Source organism: Papio anubis, chromosome 4 (genome assembly GCF_008728515.1).
Source record: "Papio anubis isolate 15944 chromosome 4, Panubis1.0, whole genome shotgun sequence".
Lineage (NCBI taxonomy): Eukaryota > Metazoa > Chordata > Mammalia > Primates > Cercopithecidae > Papio > Papio anubis.
In genome coordinates this window covers 732422-750820 of record NC_044979.1, presented here as the reverse complement: position 1 = coordinate 750820, position 18399 = coordinate 732422, and the positions used below count along the sequence as shown (strand labels likewise).

The 18399-nt window shown below is 51.4% G+C and overlaps 1 protein-coding gene and 1 long non-coding RNA gene across 2 annotated transcripts in view; one reads left to right on the top strand and one right to left on the bottom strand.

Moving 5' to 3' along the window:
• Nucleotides 1-356, bottom strand: part of LOC101026166 (protein tyrosine phosphatase receptor type N2) — a 973501-nt gene extending 973145 nt beyond the window's left edge. Inside the window, exon 1 of the mRNA XM_021935384.2 lies at nucleotides 118-356. Coding sequence (XP_021791076.2) covers nucleotides 118-229 — 112 coding nt within the window. The 5' untranslated portion in view covers nucleotides 230-356. The remainder of the gene's footprint in view (nucleotides 1-117) is intronic.
• An 878-nt stretch (nucleotides 357-1234) lies between these two features.
• LOC103883384 lies at nucleotides 1235-3395 on the top strand. The gene is made up of 2 exons (XR_645603.3): nucleotides 1235-2018; nucleotides 2832-3395. It is a non-coding gene; the product is annotated as an uncharacterized LOC103883384 (long non-coding RNA).
• Nucleotides 3396-18399: the final 15004 nt, after the last annotated feature.

The following is an 18399-nucleotide window of genomic DNA, read 5'->3' as shown; positions in this document are numbered from 1 at the left end:
CCTCCCCCCGACCCCCCCACCGAGACGCCCCCCCCCCTGACCCCCTCACGGAGGCGCCCCTCACAACGCCCCCAACTCATTCATTGAGGCGCCCCTCCCCCCGTGCCCCCCACTCACCCAGGCGGCCCGGGAGCTGCCGGCCGTGGGGGACGGACGAGGGGGCGGCAGGCAGGACGCGTGGCGGCAGCAGCAGCAGCAGCAGCAGCAGCAGCGGGAGCGGCGGCCCCATCCCCGCGGCCTGGCCGGCGGCTCTCAGTCCATGGCCGCGCGGGAGGCGGCGGGAGGCGGCCGAGTCCGGGCCCAGCGAGGCGCGCGCCGCCAGCTCCTCCCGCCGCGCCTCTGGCGCTCTTGCGGCGACGCCGGGCTGAGCTTCAGCACCGGACAGCGCCCGGCCCCGCCCCGGCCCCGCCCCCGCCGGCAGGGCCCCGCCCCCGGACGTGCGTCCGCCATCAGGCCACGCCCTGTCCACGCCCCCGGCCAGCCCCGGCCACGCCCCCTCCCGCCTGGCCGCCTCCCCTCCCCACTGGCCCGCGCCGCGGCCCGGAGCCCCACGCCCGGCCCTGGCCTCCCCGCCCCGGCTCGCGCCCCTCCCCGCTCGGAACGCCCCGTCCGCCCCCGCGCGTCCCCTCCCAGCTGCATTCCTGCCGCCGCCTGGCCCTCCGACCCCCTCCCCGCCTGCCGCCGCGCCCCTCCCGGCCCGGTGCTGGGGGTCGCACTGTCCCCGGGGACGGCAAGGCCCGAACCTACTCTGCTGGTGACCTGGGCAGGCGGCCTCTACCCGCGGGGCCCCGCGCGCGTCGAATTAACGCCTTCCAGCCGTTTATTGAATTTAAACGTAACGGGCCACTCGCGCATCGGGTCGCGCAGAGGTGGACCCAGTCGGCCTCCCCTGCAGCGCGGGCGGCGCTCGGGCTTGGTCCCAGGAAAGCTCCCGGAGGGTCTGGGGTGCGGGCTGGGGCCAGGCGGGCTCTGGGGCAGAGCAGGGTGAGGCCTCTTGCAGGCCCGGTCGAGGTCCTGGGGGACGTCGGGGTCCTCCTCAGGAGACAGCGCCACTTCCAAGAGGTCCTAAGACAAAGGGGGCCAGTAGGGGCCTCTGGGTGGGAGGCAGGCTGCGCTTCTCCACAGCCCACTTCCCTCACACCCTACCCCAGGGTCACCCCCTGCCAGGTCCCTGTCCTGGTGACCCCACCTGGGCCCCCAACCTCCCCACCTGCTTCTGCCTTGGACAGAGAGGCCTGAGCCCTCCCGCGTGCCTGCCCACCACGTTCTCATTCCAAGGACATCTGCTCAGCGCCCTGTGGGTTTTCTCCTTCCCTGCCCAGTCCCCACAGCCATGCCTTCCAAGTCCCTTACCAGCCTGGGCAAGGCTGGCACCTGTGGACCGTGAATGGGTATTGGGGTGGCAGCAAGGGAGTTCCACTGTAGCCCAGCCATCTGCAATTCAGAGTTGGATATTGGGGCTGACTGTCCTAAGTCCCCTCCTCACGGACACCTCTGTCCTCAGACCTCCGTCATCTCCTTGCTGGGGCCACTCACCCTCCCATCCTTCAAGAAAGCAGCTCCTTTCTTTGTCACAGCCCTCCTTCAGTCACCTGTGCCCGGAGTGGGTGGTGGGTGGTCAGTTTATCCTTCACGCCCAGACGCCCAGGAGACCACCTCCCGGTAGAAATCACCCTCTCGCAGAATGCGGCAGCACAGAGGTCACAGTGGCCTGCAGTCAGGTCCGTGTGTCAACCTGCGGATCCTACAAAAACAGCCACTAGTTGGGAGGATGGTAGCCGGGACTGGATAGATGGGGCTGCTTCTGGCTCATTATTTTTAGTAGCCTGGACTCTAATTTTTAACACAGCAGCGCTTGCCTCAAAACAAATGCAACTCCCGCAGCAAAATCCATCCAGGAAAAAGGCTGTCCGCCTCACTGAACTACAGCAACCCACAAACCACAGGGCGCACCCCAAATGTGGACTTGGTGGTGATACAGTTTGGACATTTGTCCTGCCCAAATCTCCTGTTGAATTGTAAGCCCCAGTGTTGGAGTTGGAGGTGGGGTCTGGTGGGAGGCGATGGCAGCATGATGGAGGATCCTTCATGAATGGCTTGGGCCACCCCCTTGGTGATGAGTGAGCTCCCCAACTTCCTGTTCTGGTCATTTAAAGCTGTGTGATACCTCTCCCTGTGTCTCTCCCTAAGTCTCTCCCTCTCCCTAACTCTCTCCCTCTCCCCCTAACTCTCCCTAACTCTTTCCCTCTCCCTCTCTCCGCCTCTCCTTCTCTCTCCCTCTCAGTCTCTTCCCCTCTACCTCTCTCTCTCTCCGTCCCCCTCTCTGTCCCTCTGTCCCTCTCCCCTCTCTCTTCCTGTCTCTCCCATCCTTACTATGTGACATGCCTGCTCTCCCTTTGCCTTCTGCCATGATCAGAAGCTCCCTGAGGCCTCCCCAGAAGCAGATGCCACCATGCTTCTGGTACAGCCTACAGAACCGTGAGCCAATTAAGCCTCTTTTCTTACAAATTACCCAGCCTTGGGTATTTCTTTATAGCCATGTGAGAATGGCCTAACACACGTGGTGAGAGAAGTCTGTGTGGGGGTGTCGGGAGGCTGGGAAGAGTGGCACCACCAGATGGCTCAGGGTCAGGTGCGTCGTGGGAGGTCCTGAGCCATCTATGGAGTCAGTGATGGAAGCCACGGAGGAAAGGAAAGGTCAGAGTGAGCCCGCAGAGGGAGAGCCTCTTCATGGCGGTCCGTGAGGTGATTCGGACGCACAGGGGTGGGACACGGGATTCTCTTCAGTGAAAACTACTTTGTGAGGCCTTAACACCATTTCTGTGGTCCAGATGGAGGTCTAAGGAACCAAGTGCTCCGCCTGAACGAGGATAACCTGGAGAGGTCTGTCGCCTGAATGAGAGTCACTGAGTTTACACTGCAGGAGAGCTGCTCCCAAGACCAAGGCCCTGCGATTCCCAGAGGCCGTCGGACCGCGGCATCCCTTGGTGTGCACAGTGGGCGTGGAGAAGGACCCAGAGTCTGGAGCCTACATCCTGGAGGACTGTGTATCTTGGGAGGGGCCAGGGCTTGTTTATACTTTCATTGTTTGACTTGCTGCATGCTTAATGGTAGTTTCCTGAACAAGGTCCTGTTTCACCCCAAGGGCCCTGAACTTTAGGACGCTGACTGTGTCAAAGCAAGGTTAAACACAAGCAAGCCCCAAGAAAAGGAAAGTCAAAACCAGAGGCACTGGAGGGATCACAACAAAAAGCACCTTGAGAAGCACAGCGCCTATAAGACAGCAGCGCAGCGTGGCCAGCTCCCTGCCTCAAGCACCAGACACACTAACCCAGGTTCCAAGAGGGGGCAGGTCAACCCTGGATAAAATAAACTCCAGGAGGCCGGGCACAGTGGCTCACGCCTGTAATCCCAGCACTTTGGAAGGCCGAGGCGGGCAGATCACTTGAGGTCAGGAGTTCAAGACCAGCCTGGCCAACATGGTGAAACCCCGTCTCTACTAAAATACGAAAATTAACCAGGTATGGTCGTGGGCACCTGTAATCCCAGGTACTTGGGAGGCTGAGGCAGGAGAATTGCTTGAACCCAGGAGGCAGAGGTTGCAGTGAGCTGAGATTGTACCACTACACTCCAGCCTAGGTGACAGAGCAAGACTCCATCTCAAAAAAAAAAAAAAAAAAAGGAAACTCAAGGAAAGGAAATGCAAAGGGTGGAGAAAGGAATAAAAATGTTGTTTAGCAAACCAAGGCTGGTTTCGGAACTCCATCTGATATGGCCCAGATTTCCAATCCAAAAGGAAGACCGTGCTGGCCAGACAGGTGGTCACCATTAGATTCTTAGTGCTTGACCCAACAGGTGCAGAGGCGTGTCTGTGTCTGTCTAAGAACACGTTTGAATGCTGTACAAGGCACATACGTGAACCTTGTACCACATGCACAGCTTTCAAACATGCTCTTATATTCTCCAAGCCCTTTAGTGGGAATGTCTCCTACATACATTTATGCTTTGTGCCTTCCTACTTATGAAATTAACCCCTCATTGTCACACTTGCTGGTATGCATGCTATATGCCCATAGCATGCCATGGTCTGTACACAGTGCAACCTTGTAGTTTCCATGCAGTAATAACATATCCTTCACATTTGTAATCATGGGTCAAGGAATAACTCTTCCAAGATTTTCAAGGTCGAAAGGCCTGTCTCAGTTCCTGACTTACACATATTCCTTCAAAGGCATCCCATCTGCCGGAGGAGTCCAGTTGAGTGGGACAACAGTGGTGTGTACCAGGGGAGTACACAGAAGGTCAGGGCTCAAATTCCAGTCCTGCAGCGCACCAGCACCGTGATCGTGAAAGCGGCACCAGTCCCGTGATCATGAACCCCGCACGAGCTCCGTGATCCTGAACGCGGCACCAGCCCCGTGATCGTGAACGAGACACCAGCCCCGTGATCGCGAACCCTGCACCATTTCCGTGATCCTGAACGCGGCACCAGCTCAGTGATCGTGCTAAATGGCATAGTAATTCTGGCCAACCATGATGAAATTTGAATGATTTATTAGACTAGTCAAAACTGCCAGATTGGCCACTTTTAATTGGCCATTTTTCACCATTTAAACACACCCAGGTCTAGTCCAATGGCAAATGTGGTGAGTCACCTAATCCCAGTCTGTGTGATGGAAAGTGGATGTCAGCCCGTGGAGACAGTAGCTCAGTTTTCTGCTTATGATGTTGACTGCGCCCAGTCTACTGGGGAAGAGCAAGTCGTGCCCACCCCTGCCCCTTCTGAGAAGAGGGCCCCACAAAGCTTCCCTCTGCTTAGGGAGGGGAGTCAGGAAATGGCCGATCACTCCTTGGTGTCTTGTCCTGGTGTGGACACCTCCTCCCTGCAGGAAACGTCCTGCCCCAAAAGGGTGACACTTCTGTTAAGTACCAAGTGTCACTGACTCCAGCGTGCAGTTGCAGGGTGGGAAACAGGAAGCTGCACCCCCCAAAATGGAACAGCCCAACGGGTTCACCTTGCCCACTGCCAAATTATCAAGACGGGTAATTGCAGTTGAGAAAGAGTCATTTATGCAGAGCTGGCTGTGCGAAGACTGGAGTTTTATTACTCAAATCGGTCTCCCTGAAAACTCGAGGATCAGAGATTGTAAGGATGATTTGGTGAGCAGGGGCTCGGGAAGTGGAGTGTTGACTGGTCGGGTTGGAGATGGAATCAGAGGGGGTTGAAGTGGGTTTTTCTTGCTGTCTTCTGTTCCTGGGGGGATCGCAGAACTGGCTGAGCCAAATACCAGTCTGGTCGGTCAGCTGGTACATCAGAATGCAGGGTCTGCAATATCTCAAGCACTGATCCTAGGTTTTACAGCAGTGATGTTATTCCTAGGAGCAATGTGGGGAGGTGTAGAATCTTGCAGCCTCCAGCTGCATGGTTCCTAAATCATAATTCTAATCTTGTGGCTAATGTGTTAGTCCCCAGGCAGGAGGGGGGTTTGTTTTGGGAAAGGACTGTTATCATCTCTGTTTCAAAGCTAAACCATAAACTAAGTTCCTCCCAGAGTTAATCTGGCCTACGGCCAGGAATGAACAAGGACAGCTTGGAGGTTAGAAGCAAGATGCAGTCAGTCAGGTCAAATCTCTTTCACTGTAATAATTGTCTCAGTTATAATCTTTGCAAAGGTGGTTTTAAAAATATTGCTCCTGGACCCCAAATGTCTGAAGAATTGGCCTTAGCACGTTACTGTATTATCAATATTTTGCCAGTCAGCAGACAACAAAAAGGGGAGAGGAAGTCTGGATTGTCCGTCTTGGGTGGTGTTAGTGTTGGTGTTGGTAGTGATGGTGGTGGAAGTGGAGGTGATGGCAGGAGTGATTGTTACAGTGGTGTTGATGTTGAGGGTGTCAGTGTTGGTGGTGGGATGGTGGTGATCATGGTGGCAGTGATGGGGGTGGCAATAGTGGTGGTTAGGGGTGATGGTGGTAATCATGGTGACTATGTATGGCATTGGTGGTGGTAGAAAAGGTGATGCTGTAGGTCGTGGTGGTGGTATTGATATTGGCAGTGTTAGATGTGGTTACTGTGGTGCTGCTGAAGGTGGTCAGAGATGGCGACAGTGATAGTGGCGATGGTGATTGTGATGGTGGTGGTATTGACATTGGCAGTATTGCTGATGGTGATGCTGGTGGTGATGATGGTAGAGACGATGGTGATTTCGATGGTGGATGTGTTGATGAAGGTGGTGATTGTTGTGGTGCTGGTACTGATATTGACAGTAATCCTGATGGTGGTACTGACGGTGATGGGAAAAGTGGTGGTGATTTTGACAGTGGATGTGTTGTTGAGGAAAGTGGTGATTGATATGGTGATGGTAGTAGTTATTGTGGTGGTGCTGGAGGGTGGTGGCAGAGATGATGTTAAAGGTGGTGATGGTAATGGTGGTGAAGCTGGTGGTGACAGAGACAGTCATGGTGGCAGTGGTGGAGCTGGTGGTGATGGAAGGGGTTGTGGTGGTTGATATGGTTTGGATGTGTGTCCCCACCTAAATCTCATGTGGAATTGAAATCCCGTGGTTGGAGGTGGGGACTGGTGGGAGGTAATTGAATCATGGGGGTAGATTTCCCCCTTTGGTGCTGTTCTCATGGTAGAGTTCTCACGAGATCTGGTTAAAAGTGTGTAGCACCTCCTGCTTCTCTCTCTCTTTCTCCTGCTCTGGCCATGTAAGATGTGCCTGCTTTCCCTTCACCTTCCACCACAATTGTAAATTTCCTGAGGCCTCTCCAGCCATACTTCCTGTACAGCCTACAGAACCATCAGCCAATTAAACCTCTTTTCTTTATAAATTACTCAGTCTCGGGGAAGTGGGGAGTATTGTTATGGTGGTGGTGGTGGAGGTGGTGATGGTGGTGGTGGGGTTATTAGTGGTGATGAAGCTGGTGGTGGTGGTGGAGTTGGAGCTGTTAGTGATGGTAAAGCTGGTGGTGGTGGTTTATGGCAGTGCAAGAATGGACTAATACAGTGGTGGGGGTGGAGGGTGGAGGTGTTAGTGGTGGTGAAGCTAGTGGTGTTAGAGATGGTGATGGTGGTGGTCATGGTGGTGGATGTGGAGCTGGTGATGATGGAGGTGAAGGTGTTATGCTGGTGGTGGTGGTGGTAGTGATGGTGGTGGTGGAGATGGTTATGTGGTGGTGGTGGTGGTAGTGACGGTGGTGGTGGAGGTGTTAGTGGTGAAGTAAAGCTGATGGTGGTGGAGGTGGTGATGGTGGTGGTGGGGGTGGTGGAGGTAGAGCTGTTAGTGATGAGTAAAGCTGATGGTGGTAGAGGTGGCTGTGGTGGTGGTGGTGGTGGTGGTGGTGGAGGTGTTAGTGGTGATGAAGCTGGTAGTGGTGGTGGTGGAGGTAGAGCTGTTAGTGATGGTAAAGCTGGTGGTGGTAGAGGTGGCTGTGGTGGTGGTGGAGGTGGTAGAGGTGGTGATGGTGGTTATGGTGATAGTGGTGAAGTTGTGGTAACAGAGGTGGAGCTGGTGGTGATGGAGGTGTCAGTGGTGGTGATGCCTCTGTCTGCACACCCCCTTTCCCACTGAGGGCAAACAGCACTTCCATTTTTATCTGTGGGACTTCTGCCCTTGAACCCTTGTCCCTCAGGACAGGCCACCTGGTAAAGGCTCATGGCATACACAGGCCAGCAGATGCTCTCTCCCTAGGATGTGAGTCATGCATGGAGTGACACAGGAGGAGATGACCAGAGCTGCCTCAGGCCTGCAGCAGCACCCAAGCCTGCCTGTATTAGTTCCTTCTCACACTGCTATAAAGAAATACCTGAGACTGGGTAATTTGTAAAGAAAAGAGGTTTAATTGACCAACAGTTCCTCAGGCTATACAGGAAGCAAGGTGGCCTCTGCTTCTGGGGAGGCCTCGGGAAACGTATAAACATGGCGGGAGATGAAGGGGGAGCAGGCACATCTTACGTGGCTGGAGGAGGAGGAAAAGAGAGACAGGGGAGGTGCCACACACTTTAAAACAACCAGATCTCACAAGAACTCACTGTTGCGACGCCCACACCAAGGGGATGGTGTTAAACCATCAGAAACCACCCCCACGATCCAGTCCCTTCCCACCAGGTCCCACCCCTAATAGTGGGGATTGTTAATTCAACATGATTTGGGTGGGGACACAGATCCAAACCGCATCACTGCCAATGAGTGCCGAGGCCTGGGTCCCATGCTCAGGTCTGTATCTGCATCTTTTCCTGACTCTGGGGGCTCCCTACCTTCCAGTAAAGTCTTTTGTGGGCCCAGCTGCCAGCCCCTTTCAGTCACCTGCATTGAGAGACTTGGTGACCTGTGTAAGTCGACAGGCCTCAGTCTTACTGTTATTCATAAGCAGTTCAGCCATTGATCATAACAAAAATATCTAACTCCATAAAGCACTGACTAGGTGCCAGTGACGATGACAATAGTTAGGTGCCATTCTCATTCGCATTCCACACATGACAAGACCAAGGCTGAGAAGGTCTAAATCATCTTCCCTAGACCCCCACAGCCAGTTAAGTGGTGGGTTCAGGGTTCAAGTCCACTCGGTCTCACTCCAGAGTTCAGGGTCCCATTCTTGCCATCCCAATTCACCGAATTCTCCATTTGTGGATTCTATTGCCTGAAAAGCCAGCACTTGTGAGGCCTCCTAACCCTAGCTGGGAGGGCAGCCAGCCCACTGAGCAGGGAGGTGACTGGCTATTATTCAGGGTGTGGGCGCAGAAGTGTCTGGCATCTGAGGCATTTTGTTGCTTCTTTTACTGAGGCAGAGGGACGGAGAAGCAACATGTGATAATCCCACCTCACCAGCATTGCAGCAAAAGTCAGACTCTCCCGGCAAACTGGTCAATGAATCTGCTGGAAGACATTCTTATTCTACGGGACTTTCTCTGCATGTTCAAGATGGTACTCACAGGTCTCCCGGCAAAGCAATACAAAAACCAAGCTGACCCCACTCCTGGCTATTCACGCCAACATCTGTGCTTCCCCGGGGGCCAGCCACTGCCCAGTTCACTCCATGCCTCCTATACCCACAAACCACAAAGCCTGAGGAGCAGAACGTCCAGCCTGCCTGGAAGCAGGCTCTTCCCTAGCCCAGGGGCAAACACCAGGGAGCTTCCCATCAGCTCTGCAGACAGCTCTGCTCTCAGTGGGTTGGAGGCAACAACCTGTGGCTGGAACATGGCCTGATGTGAGAGCCTCCCGAGTAGCTGGGACTACAGGCATGTGCTACCACATCCAGCTAATTTTTGCATTTTTTTGTAGAGATGGGGTTTCCCCATGTTGCCCAGGCTGGTAACTCCCGAGCTCTAGCAATCTGCCCATCTTGGCCTCCCACAGTGCTGGGATTATAGGCAAGTGCCACTGCACTGGCCTATTATTTATATTTGATACAGCATTTAACAGAAATTTGTTGTGATAATTTTTCACCTTTTGCTAAGTTGAAATGTTTTATTTTATTTTATTTTACTTTTTCAAGATGGAGTCTCACTCTGTCGCCCAGGCTGGAGTGCAGTGGCGCGATCTCAGCTCACTGCAAGCGCTGCCTCCCAGGTTCACGCCATTCTCCTGCCTCAGCCTCCCCAGTAGCTGGGACTACAGGCGCCCGCAACCTCGCCCACCTAATTTTTTGTATTTTTAGTAGAGACAGGGTTTCACTGTGTTAGCCAGGATGGTCTCTATCTCCTGACCTCGTGATCTACCCGCCTCGGCCTTCCAAAGTGCTGGGATTACAGCTGTGAGCCACTGCGCCTGGCCGAAGCACATCTTTTTAAAAAAACTAATTAAAGAGATGCCATGCTTATGGCTGGGAAGTTAATGTAAAAACCATCCTCTTCTCCCTCATTAGTTATAAATTTAATATAATCTCAATCAAAATTGCATGGGATTTTCTAGAACTTGGTAAACTAAAATTCATATGGGGGAGAAGCCAATCATCCTAAAAGTTTTAAAAGCTTATAAGATACTTAAAGATCACTCTAAGACTCAGGAGAAGATGAAATATCCAGGGAGGGAAGTCAATGTTGGGGCCACTTTTGTTCAAGGTGGTATTTCCTGGCCTCGACGGTGACCCTGAGAGGCTGCATGTGGGGAACGAAGGAGTTGGAGTCTGCAGCTCTCAAGCGCAGGGGTGGAACAGTCCCTGCAAAGCTGCCCCATGTGAACTTCAGCCTGGCTTCAAGCCATCCCAACGCTCCCAGAACTCCAAACCCTGAAATTACACTCAGGTGATCGCAACATTAAAACATGTTTATCTTCTTTAGACAAAATACTCTAAACTGAGATTCTTCAATTAACAGGAATGAACATTTTTATGACAACGGATAGGTATCAATACATATTTCAGTGTCATGATGTACTAATGTAAACCAGTTTAATGCTGCCCCAAAACAATGTATACCAATTACACCATCATTTTCCAGAAGTGGGGATTATACTTTTAAAACACTGCTTTAGTAATTGAAAATAGTAACTGCAGCCTCAGACTCCTGGGCTCAAGAGATCCTTCTGCCCCTGCCTCCCAAGTAGCTGGGACTACAGGTGCACACCATGCCTGGCTTCTCATTTCTGTGCTAATTACATGTCAGTTGGCCTGTGAGTGTCCTTGACAGTACTGGCTCCAGCAGCAGCTTCTGCTCCCGGCTTCTCAGGTAAGTTCTGATTCTGTGCATTCACCTGTCTCTCCAGTTTTCAGGGTAGCAGTTTGCCCCATGACCTCATTTCTCTGATGGATCTGAGAGGAGCTGCTGATTTTCCATTTGCTCAGTTTTTTTCTTGTTGTGGGGACAGCAGTTATAACTTCCAAGCTCTTTACTTCTCAAATCATTATCTTTTGATATTTAAATGGTTTTAGTTTTACATGTAGATTTGTATTCCATCTGGAATATTTCTTTTATGCATTATATAAGGTAGAGAACTAGCTTTTCTTAGTGAAAATCTGTCATTCCCCATTTATTTGGGATGGCTCTTCATTATACAAAATGTCCCACGTAAGTGTGTGTACTCTGTGCTTCTCGTTCTCTTCCGTTGGCCTATTTACCTATTCCTAACCACTTCCATACTGTAGCTTTTTAATACACTCTTCAACACTGGCTAGCGCAAACCCCCTCTGACTCTTCCTGGCGATTCTCTCGTGTTGCCTCTCCTCTGTATTGGAGCACATTCCCTCCCTCCTGTCAGATGTTAATTACCTGTGTTATTTTTCTTTTCTCTGCCAGACTTCCTAGAAGTTTTCTAGTTGTTTTATTCATTTATTTTATCATATCTTTGGGAGTTTTTTTAAATTCATAAATGTATCCTCACATATTTACTCATTTGTTCCCTTTTTAGTTTTCTATTTTTTGCTTCTTGAATTAAATGCTCAATTATTCTTTATTATACAAATTATACTACTGCATTCCCATTTGGAAAATATTCAGTCTGTACAGAAATACACAGAGGAAAATGTAAGAGTTCCTTCACTTGCATCCCCACTTCCCAGTCCTCTCCCAGAAGTAAGAACCATCAGCAGTTTTACCCAAACACATATGTTACTTATGCTCAAATGTCATTTTTTAAATAAGTGACATCATACTCTTTGTACTGTTTTGACTTGCTTTTTCAAAACTTTTACTTTGCATATGACTTAGAGATAGGTATGCTTGCCTCATTTCAGGTAAAGGCTACATAATATTGCCTAGTACAGACAGGCTGTGTTTAAATTCTGTACTCCATTATTGAAGAATATTTAGCTAGCTTTCCAACAGAAACTCTTCAGATACCTGAAAAACAGTATCTACAAGAAACAACCTCAGCCAGCATGCGCACACTTGGACACTTCAGTTGATAATACACCGAATTGCTTCCCGATCCATCGGTAGGTAGCAGGGTCCCCAGTGTTCATACTGGACGACAATATGGTTCTCAACTTGGTACACACATCCCGTAAAGGTTCAATTACAAAACACACATGCAAAAAGTGGTGGATTTCGTGCACCCCAGGAATTACTAATGAAAATGCAGTATGAACAACCACAAAGTGAGAATCGGAGCTGACATCTCTACCCCACCCCTCTGTGCAGACACTGTTCTGAAAGGTTTACTCAGGCATTAATTCACTTACTATTCGTAGCAATCCAAGGAGGATGTGCCATTATTATCTCCACTTCACAAACCTGCCCATAGTCACATCACTACTGAGAGAGCCAACACAGGGGCCCAGACAGCCCGGGTCCTGCAGACCTGTTCTGCACTGAAAATGTCATATTGACAGCAGCTACCATATTCCAAGGCATGTTCCTAATGCCAAATGTGTAAGATGGAGGAAATCACATTCACTTAAGGGCATTATTTACTGGTGTTCAACTAACCTGTCCCAAATCCATCCTTGGATGACACCCACAAAGCCCTAGGCCAGGAGTCTGCCAGGACTCAGGCAGCAGGTCTCTCTTAGCCCACAAGTTCTGGGCCTCGCTGGGATGGCAGAGGGAAAGCTGGCATTCGGGGTAATGTGTCATGGGTACCCAGAAGATGCTCCCTCTGTAAAACTTTGGGAAATAAAGCAGTGAGGAGATAGCCATTCCCAGCAGGTGCCCCAGTGCTCACTCCCCATGCGCAGCAGGTGCTGCCAACACTGAAGAAATGGTACCTGCTTCAAGGAAAGAAAGACCCCGGACCACAGAGATCAGGCATCACCGCTAACCACTGATACAACGAGAGCACTGCCAGCTGACAACCAAGAGGATCCACAGGCGCCTCCACCGGTGACTCACCAGCCCCAGGGCCGAGGACCTAAGTAGCCAGGCAGTCTACACATTCCTACCTGGTCAGTATAACCAGAACAACTCCAGCCGAGCACGCGAGGTCTCACTTAGGCCTAACAATGAAGTTACAGCTTCTTACCCGTTTCCTAAGGAATCACTCAACACACAGAGCCTGGGGCTTCAGGAAAGATACAGATCATTTCACCAGCACATGCTCTTTTAACTCCCTTCCCATTCCCAAAGGGTCTGTGGCCATTTGCCAGAGAGCCTGGGCCTGGGAAGGCTGGCGTGAAGGGTGTCAGGGAATCCAGGACAATGACCGCAGACTAATTCTAGCCCCTGCGAGCCAGCACACTGCGATGTCCTCCAGTCACAGTGGGCCTCCAAGCCTATGCCCCATTATTTCTCCGGCACCCAGGTGTGTCGTTGGAATATTAACCCTCAATACTGTGCAGAACTACCTCTCAGTTCCCCAGGAGGAAGACACCTATTCAGGCATGCAGAGCAAAGTGAAGTCTTAGAGCTCTCCCTCGCTTAAATATTAAATCAAAAGCAAGACCATGGATAAGCAATCTGTGGTGTATTAACAAAACGGAATATTGCTCTATAATGAAAAGAAACGAATTACTAATGCGTGCAACAAATGGGTGAATCTTAACAGCAGTGTGCTGGGTGAGGGAAGCAGACACCAGGGTGCCTACTAAGTGCTTCCCTCAGAAGCCCGAAGACAGACAGAGCCACCTCATGGCGACAGAAACCTGAATACTGTGCTTCGCGTGGGAAGGGGCAGGTGGGTGCCTCCTGGCGTGGCAGAAATGTTCCCTAGCTTGACTGCAGCACAGGTCATGTGGTCTAATACGTTGTTCAAACTCATCAAACTGCACTTAGTATCAGTGTATTTTGTAGTGTAAATTTCTATTCAAGTGATGTCAATTTTTCTGGAATTTCAGAAATTTGCACACCCCAGGGACTGAACTGCCAGTGGGGATTTGTCACTGGCCTGGCCCCAGTGTATCTTCAAGAATGACTCGTCTGGCACATTGGGAGCAGGTGGTGGACGCAGGGGCCACCGTTCCTCCAGTCTGGGCTTCTTACCAGACAAATTAACACAGTACAGTCCTTGGTATGAGGCTTGTACCTAAGAATCTAACAAGTTATTTTTTCTGTCCCAATTAAGAGAAAGCACTAGAAACTACTCACTTTCTCAGCAGAGTCGTGGTGCAGACTGCAGCTCTGTCTCGGGCTATGATGCTCTGGCTTACTGTCAGGACTCAAACCAAACAGGATGCCTGGGCAGGCTGCCCTCTCCTCATCTTCCTCTCTCAGCATCGAAATTGCAGCACATCTCTCCTGCCCTCAGGGGCCGCTGCCCAGTGACACCCGCCCAGCCTCCTCCTGGTGGCCGAGGGACCCGCCTCAGCACCCCCAGGCCTGCCCCTCTTTGGGCAGGTCTCTGCCTCCTCCTGTGCCCCACACCCACCTGCTCCGTCCCCGCCCCACCCCAGTTCCCGCGTGACGGATGCTGTCCTGCAGCTCAGAGCCCAGCTCACCCTGAAGATCTCCAAGGCCCAGCCGGGGGTCTGGCCCAAGCTTGCAGGCCACCCAGAGGAGCCCAGGGGACCTCTCGCCTCTGCCTGAGCCGTGCAGGCTTCATCGTCCGTGGATGAAGAGCTCAGCCTGACCAGAGCCTCCCCATGCTCCCCTCTAAGATGTGCTTCTGAGACACCATCCAGCAGGACAGGCGTTCAGTTGCCAAGGGCCCCACAGGCTGTCCCTGCTTCTGGAACTCTCTTCCCCTGGCTGGCCCCTTGTCCTTCAGCAGGAGGAAAACAATTTTTCACACGAGCCCTCCTTATCCACCAGCCTGGGCTGCACCCGCAAAGGTTCTGTGTTCCAGGTTCCAGCGTGTGGCGGCGTGTGGCAGCGTGTGGCGGCGTGTGGCGGCGTGTGGCAGCGTGTCACAGTGCTCCAAGCTGTGAGTCAGGCGCCTTTCCTGGTGCTGCTCTCTCAGAAAGCTCCTCCTGCATTTCCTGCAGTCCAGGAAGTTCTCATAGGGGCTGGCAGGGAGTTTGGAATTTGAGTTAAGAATCAGTTACCAATACATAAAATTCAGAGGATTTCAAACAAAACTTAAGGCTTCTGTCTTCTCTTGGAACATAAGCCCATCATCTGGAGCCCACACTGTCTGCCCCTCAGAGGGTAGGGGACTCCCACTCACCCTACCTGGCTGGTTGTACCCCAAGTACCAGCTGGGACCCAGGCTCCTCCTAGTGCAGAAATAATGGGGAGCTGATTAAACTGTTCAGCAGAAGCTCCAGCCACTAAGTGTTTTCTCAGAATCACTGCACTTGTAAAAGGAGACCTAGGAGAGACAGCCATGCTTAGATTGGAGCAATACGTAGCTAACAAAGAATTTCAGGCATTGGCAAGAGAGCAACTGGGGGACAGGGAGTCTTTCTGAGTCTTTGAAAATGCTGCCTCCTCCTCCTTTAAGGCCAGAATGTGCTGTAAACCCAGATAATCAGTGAGGCAACATTGCATAGCGCTCTCTCCAGCCTGAAGCCTCCTAGCACTCTGAGCCTTTTCCTAGCTGGAGTTTCCACAGACACAGAATAAAGGCCATCACTGGGTTGCCCATCCTTCACCCATGATGTTTGTGTGGACATCTCGACGATCCCAGGAGGTGTCTCTTGATGGCCTCTGCAGCCTGAAAACACAAGGCTTCCTCTAGGCTTTCCTGCAGAAAATACCACATTTAATTTTAAAATCATGATTTTCAAAACAATGACTTTCCTCCAAAGACAGGAACCACACACCTGGCTGGTTTGGGCCAGGTGGCGGCTCTGAGCTCAGCCAGGTGGCCGGTGGGCCGGCACTGATTCTGTGGGCTGCTGGGGGTCCCCCTGGTGGGAAAGGTGCTGGGCACGTAAGTGAGGGCCACGGACGGGCCTCTCATGAGTCCTGAGCAGCGAATGCAGGCCAGCCCCAGGCAGTGAGACCAAAGACTCTGTCTGCTGCACAGCATCGCTTTTGTGAGGCAGGGCTGGCCTCAGAGGCCGCATCATGTAGTCAGAGGCTCCTTCTCTCCTGTGAACCCCCCTGAAGATCCCCCTTGGGCTCCCAGGCCCCAGGTGGGTTGGCATCCATGAAGTTCTGAGAGTCAGCAGTCAAGGTTCTGGTCTACAGAGCAGGTCAGGAATGTAAGGCAATGGAGCACGCAGCAGGAAAGGGGAGAGGCAGCAGGGACGTAGAATGAGACTGAGTGAGGACACATGGGCCCAAGACACCCAGTGCTGGCTTCCCGCTCAGAAGCCAGGTGGGAGGAAAGTGGACCAGGCCAGCCTGCTAGCACCAGTGGCCTCCAGCTCCACCCGGAGATGAACGCCAAGCTGAAGTACTGCTGATCAGCCCAGGCCGGTGGGAGGAAAGTATCAGTGGCTTCGTCCCTCTGGACGGTGCAGCAGGCATGAGATGCACAGCCTTGATGCACCTGCCCCAGACGCTCAAAACTTGTGGCAAACCTCCCACTGCTCATGGGGAAAGTGTTGACTTGCAGAGTTGTAGGATCTTCCAGATGCCGACCCTCACGCTCCACCCTTCCACCCTCAGATGAGTTCCTGGGATAGGAAGAATCACCCATGGTCTTCCAAAAGTGGCTCACAGACCCCTGGGGGTCTCCACAACAGCTTCAGGGGTTCCCAAAGTCGAAACTGCCTTCACAATTATTGTAATGCATTGTCTTCTCTTTACTGGGTTGCATTTGTGCCAATGGAGGGAGCCAGCAGGAGCCTGAGTGGGAGCTGGGAGCAGCAGCAACTGCACCCACAGGCATCCTGTTCCCCATGGCCCTTGCCGCAGAAAACACAAGGTCAGTTTGGCTTAAGCATATCTTTGATGAAGAAATAAAATTATCAGCTTATTAAAGCTTGACCCTGAGTGCATGTCTTTTTGGTTATCAAGGAAGGATGTATGAAATTCCTCTGCTGTAACTGAAAGAAGAAATTTGTCCCACGGAGAAGATTCCTACCATAATCTGGATGATCTGCGTTGTGGCTGAACCTGCCACTTTTCATGGGCTGCCATGTTCCCTGCAAGGGTGGCTGGAAGGTGATCTGCAGCTATTCATAGGGGGCATTTGGCGCTTAAAAAAAATCAGGTATGGGCACAGTGGCTCACACCTGTAATCCCACTACTTTGGGAAGCCAAGGTCGGCAGATCACTTGAGCCCAGGAGTTCAAGACCAGCCTGGGCAACATGGCAAAAACCCATGTCTGCAAAAAATACAAACTTTAGCCAGGTGTTGCGGCACGTGCCTGTAGTCCCAGCTACTCTGGAGGCTGAGGCGGGAGGATCGTTTGAGCCCAGGAGGTCCAGGCCGCAGTAAGCAGCCTTGATCGCACCACTGCACTCCAGCCTGTGCAACAGAGCGAGACTCTGTCTCAAAACACACACACAAAAAACAAGTCCTTCAGTTCAAGAACAAGTGACAGTATCTGTTGCTAATGATAACACTGAGCTTTCCAGCAAAAATCGGAATTTTGGAAAATATGTATTGATGATGTGAACTTGATAGATTTCCAAAACTTAAAGACTTTTCTGAGATCAGTGGTGATATTAACAAACGTAATTTTAAAATATTTTATAACAAAATGTGTCAACATTTGGAAGAGCTGCATAACTCAGGCAACCAATACTTTCCCAATGAACAGTTAGAGAACCACAAACAGTAAAATGTCTATTCGAAGTGCAGGTCCACTGACAGGTCTCAGGGGCACAGACGGCGACAATTTTATTGATGGTTTCGCATTCCACACTGAAGTAACTTTAAGGAATCCCCAATGCCAACACATAATGTAGCATCAAAGAATATCCACAATTATCTAAAAGGCTAATAAATACTTCTGCATTCTCCAAATATAAATCTGTGTGAGGCGGGATTTTCTTCATAAACTTCAACCAAAACAATAAATCACAATAGAGTGAATATAGAAATAGATGTGAGAATTAAGCTGAAATTTGAAAATATGTAAGACAATACCACCCTGCTCACTAGCCACTTTTGTTGGGAAAGTACAATTTTGAAGAATAACATATATTCATAAAGAATGTTAGCAAGGGCTGGGTGCGGTGGCTCACACCTATAGTTCCGGATACTTAGGAGGGTGAGGCACCAGGCACTCCACACTAAGCCACACAACAAGACCCTGTCCATAAACAAAAAAGAATATTAGCAGGTAGTAGATGTATTGTTTTTTAATAAATATGTTTTTAATTTCTCAGCTTTAATTTCTAATAAATTAAATACTGATTGATGCAAACCACAGAAACAAACTTTCTTTGGGGTTTTCATTGCTTCTAGACTACAAAGGGGTGTGCAATGGTTACTTTTTTGTGAACATGACTGGTCCACAGGGTACTCAGATCAAACATGATTCTGGGAGTGTTTGTGACAGGCATGTGTCTGAGCGTTGGGGAAATGTCTCTGTGAGAGGCATGTGTCTGTGAGTGGGAAGTGCATGTGAGGGGGAAGTGTCTGTGAGGGCGAGTATCTGTGAGTGGGGAGTGCATGTGGGGAGTATGTGTGAGGAGGGAGTGTGTGTGAGGGGGAGTGTGAGGCGGGAGTGTGAGGATGTGTT